The sequence below is a fragment of the Macrobrachium nipponense genome, chromosome 42, assembly GCF_015104395.2.
Source record: "Macrobrachium nipponense isolate FS-2020 chromosome 42, ASM1510439v2, whole genome shotgun sequence".
In the NCBI taxonomy this organism is placed as follows: domain Eukaryota; kingdom Metazoa; phylum Arthropoda; class Malacostraca; order Decapoda; family Palaemonidae; genus Macrobrachium; species Macrobrachium nipponense.
In genome coordinates, this window is record NC_061103.1 from 8,887,933 (window position 1) to 8,894,517 (window position 6,585).

Below are 6,585 nucleotides of genomic sequence, written 5' to 3' on the forward strand. Positions count from 1 at the left end.
TCTCAGTTTACGTGAATAAAAAGCTATAGGGAAAAACTGTTTATCAATATTGAAGCAATACACCACCTACTCCTAGGTCTGAGGCGTCTGTTGCAATAAAGAATTCCTTACCGAAGTCAGGAAATTTCAAGATAGGGGAACTACAAAGTTCATCTTTCAAAGTATCGAACGCCTATTGATGTTTTTCAGACCATATGAAATCTACGCCCTTCTTTATAAGATCGGTTAGGGGAGCGGCTATGATTGAGTCATTGCGTATAAAGCGGCGATAATAGCCACTACATCCTAGAAATTGCTGTATTCCCTTGACGTTAGTAGGTATCAGAAAGTTACGGATAGCCGATACCTTATCATGGACTACTTTAAGACCTTAACTAGACACCGTGAAACCTGAATAGACTAGTTCTGTTTTAAAAAATTCACACTTACTTATCTTTACCCTTAGGTTATGCTGCCTTAGTCTTTGTAGCACTAACTCTAATTTAAGTAGATGTTCTTCTAAGGTATTAGAAAAGATTACAAGGTCATCCATATAGGCATGTGGGATATCTCCTAACAAGTCTCCAAACACAATGTTCATCATTCTAGTAAAAGTTATGGGAGCACAACGTAAACCAAAAGGCATACGTAAAAATTCATAATGTCCCCTGGCTGTGCTGAAGGCAGTGTATGGGATGCTCTCTTTTTCCAACGGAATCTGATGGAAGCCCTTGAGTAAGTCCAAACTGGTAAAATATTTGTTCTGACCTAGTAAAGATAGAATATCGTCAGTACATGGCACTGGGAATCGGTCAGGGATTGTTTCCTCATTTAAGCGATGAAAGTCTACGCAAATCCGCCAAGTTCGATTTTTTTTCGGTACAACTATTAACGGAAAATGATAAGGGCTGTTTGATTTCCTAATGACTCCTTCTTTTCGCATTTTTACCTACTTCCTCATTTATCTCATTTTGGAATTTCGTAGGAAGTCTGTACGAGGGTACATAGATAACTTTCTGTTTGTCTTTTAACCTTATTTGATGCTCGATGACATCCGTTTTTTCCTAAGGTTCCATCCGTAGTGGAAAAAACATCATGATATTCAGTTAAAAGATTCAAAAATTTCTGCTGAATTTCTTCTTCTTGAATGTCTTTATTGATTTTATTTTTTATAGATTGAAAAAGGGATTCATCCGCAACTGATTGAGCGTGATTGATTTCAGCTACGGTAAGAATGTGATTTTATAAACTTCCACATCCAAGATATGTTGAGTTTTTGATGGGGATTACTAAAGTGGTATTCAAATGATTACAGACTTCGATGTTACATTGTTGTTGTGAGCCGACTGTATAAATGGCTTGTGTGACGGATAATCCCGTGTGTTTTCAGAGTGGTCGGGAAAGGATTAACATTTCAGATCCCGGCAAGGTTTTCTTTACACGCACTAATATGTTCGAAGTTACATTCGGCTCGAGAGTTTGCGTGCAAGCTGATATTACGGGTGAGTGAGAATTCTGTTGGGTCGCGTGGATTATTTCTTGGTTCATGAGACAAGTGATTGGTTCTTCGATATATGTTACTACTCTATTTTCTGTCCTTCCTTATTATCTAAAACTGATTTAGGGTATTGAAGACTTATAGAATTTTCCTTTGATATACACGCTGTGTTTTGCAGGGGCTAAGGTAATGTTTTGATTGCCCATAGATGGGTATCCTATAATTACTGCGGGATACATATTAATGTTTTGTACAACGATAAAGGTATCAGAAAACGTACGCTTACCGACCTTGTACCGAACATGAGTTACTCCTACCACATTTAATTCATTATTTCCTATACCCGAGAGTCTTACTCCGGACTTCTCTATAGGGAAGTTCGAAAAAAGTAAATGATGAGTCCGCAAATCCATGATATTACGTGGACTACCAGAATCAAAGAATAAGGTAAATGACTTATGGTCCAAATTTACTGCATGTAAGGTTGGTCGTAACTCATCTTGACTTAAAATTGCATGAATTTGTTGCAAATCTACGGGAACCTGCACAGATTTTTTAGATTCGGCCGTGTGTTTCATAGGAAAATCAATTGCCTCACAATGATCTGATAAATGATTAAACTGATTATTTGATACAAAAGATGTTGATATGGATGACCCAACATCGTCCTCTCCCCCCCTGGAGCTTACTACATGGTATTTGCTTTGTTTTGCACTCCTTGAAAATTCGCTTGACCTTGCAAGTTCTGGCTAGAGGGCCCAGGAACAGAGGTACCTGAAGCACGATTTGTTTGTTTCTGCTGTTGAGCAGCATTACTGTTTGTTTGTTTCTTTTTATAGTACTGAGGACCCTTCTTTTTGTTTTCATTGGCAACTGTTTGCGTGTTTTTAGGATTCTGGTGTTGATTCCGCGAGAAGCAACGATTATATGAATGAGTGGACCTATTGTGTATTGAACAAAAACGCGTCCGACAGTCTGAAATCATGTGACCTGGTCGTTTACAGTTATAACAAACCATCCCTGACACTTGATTATTATTGACCACGTTTACTTCTTGTGGTTTATTCTCATTTTTTTGCAAAAACTTGAGTAAGCGAGGGATCAAGGTCAATACATTTATTTAGACATGTGTTTTTTATTTGTTTATACGCATCTAATTCCGTACTGTGGGCTGCAGCTTTTTGTCAAAACACCGCACTAAAGCTTCAGGCAACATGGCTGTAATGCTCGTGAGGTAAATTAGACGTATAAAATCTTTCACGGCGATTTTGGAACTTGTAACCCACCCGGAGTTACTTAAATTTACTTGATATTCATTTAGCCGGTCGGCAATTAGCGCCGCCCGCTCGACAACATTAAGCTGAGTCATAGAGGCTTGGTTAAGGATATTTCTTAAAGCTAGTACTACGTCTAAAGCCTCTTCACCGCCATACACGGCACGTAACCTAACTTTGAACTCGTCTCATTTAGCCGCCTCTTGGAAAGAAACACCTCTTAGATATGCACTTGTGCTCCTTTAGCGAAGTCTATGAAGCTTTTGGCTTCCTGTAATTGTACAGATGGTTCTGTGATGCTTTTTTGCATTTAAATGAGCGTCTACAGATGAGATCCATGCCTCAACGTTTTTGAGACAGGAACCATTGACCCGACCTTGAAAAGGGACAATTGCTGACCCTCGCGTTGATGAGCGTCACAACATTCGGGTTCCGCCGAGCCGCAGTAGTTGCCCTGTTAACTTTTACTTTTTTTTTTTCTTATCACCTCCTATTCCTTGCGGTTCTATCAAAATATCTATAAGAGTACACTCGACCACTACGTAAACGTATATGCAATATACAGTATAAATGTGTTGCAAATAATAGGAAAATCCCCCCAAAAAGATAATATTAATACAAATAATTTGATAAAGATATTACTTGGAGAACTCCTGGAAAAAAAACCGATTAGCAAACAATGAGAAAAAGAATCTGCGGGCGAGAACTTGTAGTTGAAGATTGATTCCTGTAATGAATGAAGATTAACCCTTTTAACGACCAGAGATCCCATTTGGGATCTTTAAAACAGCTACTTTCGGGTAGTCGTGGTGAACAAAGTTTTGAGCTTGTATGAATTGACGCTTTGGCAACTCATAGCTACACTCCTCTGCTCTTCGAATCAACCAATCAGAAGCCACCAGGCCCTCGCACAAAGACTGGAGGGCCTTCGACAGACACCTCAGTCGTGCGCAAGTTGGAAAACAGTCAAGACGTGCCGCAGTAACCTCCAAGTTTCCCCCCCCTCCGAACTTCGTAATCATGGTAAGCACACAGTGACTGTGGGATAGTGAAGCCTAGTGATATACTTACCTTTTGATGTTGGTTTGAAGGGCTGTAGTGTTACTGACGTGTCATAGTGACAAAAAAAAAAAGTATAGATCCCTTGCGGGATACTTTCGGTCGTTCTTAGGCGGACCACACGTCATCCCATGAGGGATGTATCGGACCGTAACGGTTACAACGGCCAGTAGAATACGACGTCAAGTAATTTTTTTTAGTGCTTGTTTTAGACATTTGTGAATAATTTTAACAATATATCTAGATATAATAGTGATGATTTATAGATGTTAGGTTCATGTGCATATAAATTATTACCTTACAAGGGATTGAATGATAGGTTTTTGTTAGGGAAAGTTACATTTTTCTTCATTACATGATTTTAAAGTTGTTTTTTTTTATTTTTGCAGTTCCAAAGCAGTATGTTTTATGGGCAACGCAATGCTGCATTGGAGACTCAGGAACGTGTACCATGGGTAGCCCCTGACGACGCTGAAGGAAGTGATGTCGACGTGAGCCCCTTTGGACATTGACAGTGATGATGACGACCCTACCTACGTTCCTGACGAAGGCCTTACTCAGGACGATGCCTTTGACCCTCCTAACTCTAGAGGTTAGTATGAGACATCCTTAGAGAGAGAGAGAGAGAGAGAGAGAGAGAGAGAGAGAAATGAAATGTTGTAAACATTGTATTTAAAAGTCTCGTTGTTATAATAGTATTTAAAATTTGTTGCCCTTTAAATGGTTTGTAAAACATTGGGTATTTTTAAAAACTTATTTGTTTTACTTGCATACTCACTGACATACACGTGCACACACATGCATACTCAACTTGACATACACATGCATGCACACACACACATTTACTGTTTTACTAATGTTACTTTATTCTTGTTTCAGCTCGCAAGGTCAATGTTGTTGTCCCTCAAGCGATGCCTATGGAAGAGGAAGGTGAGCCTAACCCTAAGAGGTCTCGTGCTGATGAATGGAAGAAGGAAGACATTGATATCCGTGCCCTGCCCAACTTCATTCATCAGAAGCCTGACTATTTGAGGGAACCTTATGAATATTTCTCCCAGTTTCTTCACAACTGAATTGAGGGAACACATTGTGTATCAATCCAAACCTGTACTCAAGACAGAAGGATGTAGGCAGCAACTTCCACATGTCAGAAGAGGATCTCATGGTTTTCCTTGGCCTCATCGTGTACATGGGCCTGGTTCCTCTCCCTAGCATAGCTGACTTCTGGGCCGTGAAGAAGACCAGGATTCCTCAAGTTGCAGACTTCATGTCCAGGAACCGCTTCAAGGCAATTCGATCTTCCCTTCACTTCAGCGACAATGACCAGGCAGCTGCATCCCAAGATCGGTTCTTCAAGGTGAGAGTCCCCTTCACCAAGGTCACCAGAGAGTTCCTGAAAGTTCCTGAGACTCCTATCCACTCCATTGATAAGTGATGGTCGCCTATAAGGGCACAAGGGCTGGTAACCTTCGCCAGTATGTCGCAAAGAAGCCTGACAAGTGGGGCTTCAAGTTGTTCTGCCGCTCCAGTGTGGATGGGTTTGTGCATGATATTCTCATGTACCAAGGGGAGACAACCTTTGTGAGCCACCATACTATGCTATCTGAAGAGGAGAAAGCCATGTCTGTAACTTCCAAGTTTGTTGTCGCCTTAGTGAATACCATCAAGGACCCCAGAAACTCAGCAGTGTATGCAGACAACTACTTCACAAGTATAGGGTTGGCCAAGTACCTGAGATCACAGTATGGATGCCGGTATGTGGGCACTGCCAGGGAAAACCGAGTTGGTCATCCTCCCCTGACGTCTGTGAAGGAGATGAACAAGAAAGCGACACAAAGGGGGACACTGGACTATGTCTCTTCTGATGGCATCCTTGTTGCAGGATGGAAGGACAACAGCGTTGTGACAATCTTGTCCTCTGATGTTGGTGTGGAGCCCATGGGAACAGTGGAGCGGTACGACAGGGCAGCCAAGAAGAAGGTTCCCATTCCTTGCCCATCTGTCATCCAGATGTCAACAACCGCATGGGGGGCATTGACAAGAGTGACATGTTGACACACCTGTACAGGGACCCCCTTCAAAGCAAAGAGGTACTACATGAGGCTCTTTGCTTACCTCCTTGACTTGATCATCTGCAACGCCTGGATTTTGTACAAGAGGGATTGCCTGGCTTTGCAGGAAAACCCCAAGCCGCTCAAGGACTTCCGTCTGGATATCTCCAATTGGCTCAGAAGCTTCAAGTCGTCAACCTTCAGAATAACCAGGAATTCTCTTGGCACCAGAGATTTTACTTTGCCAAGAAGGCCAACGGGCAGTTGTGCCAAGTATTGAGACACGCCAGAATGCCACTGCCCTACACATGCCAAAGCATGTCTCCATGAGGCAGACTTGCAAGTTCTGTTCTGGTGCAGGCCACATCCACAGATCCCGCTGGATGTGGAGGATTGCAAGGTGGCCCTTTGCCTTACTGAAGAAAGGAATTGTTTTGCTTTGTTCCATAAGATTTCGAAATAAGTTGTTTGTTATGAGAGTTGTTTATAGTGTTTTGTCTATTTTTATACTATTTTTGTATTATTTTATTTACAGTGTTTTGTGTATTTATATACTATTTTTGTATTCGAGTTTTTTTTATAGTGTTTTCTGTATTTTTATACTATTTTTGTATTTATTGTATACTTATTTTTTATATTAATTAAATTGTAAAGCCATATATGTGTTTCTATTTTATTACATTTGTGGAACAAAAAAAAGTGATTCATCAATAATAATCATATG

General features: G+C 40.7%; 1 protein-coding gene and 1 long non-coding RNA gene across 2 annotated transcripts; both read left to right on the top strand.

Annotated features, from left to right (window-relative positions):
• The first annotated feature begins 3,593 nt into the window (after positions 1-3,593).
• On the top strand, positions 3,594-4,861 carry LOC135213406 (uncharacterized). The gene is made up of 3 exons (XR_010314106.1): positions 3,594-3,774; positions 4,200-4,402; positions 4,690-4,861. It is a non-coding gene; the product is annotated as an uncharacterized LOC135213406 (long non-coding RNA).
• A 383-nt stretch (positions 4,862-5,244) lies between these two features.
• LOC135213252 (piggyBac transposable element-derived protein 2-like) lies at positions 5,245-5,865 on the top strand. The gene has a single exon (XM_064247231.1). The coding sequence runs from the start codon at positions 5,245-5,247 to the stop codon at positions 5,863-5,865; it is 621 nt and encodes a 206-aa protein (XP_064103301.1).
• Positions 5,866-6,585: the final 720 nt, after the last annotated feature.

What these genes read in the sequence shown, in the direction of transcription:
- LOC135213252 (XM_064247231.1), top strand. Translation starts at nt 5,245, where the DNA reads ATGGTCGCCTATAAGGGCACAAGGGCTGGTAACCTTCGCCAGTATGTC.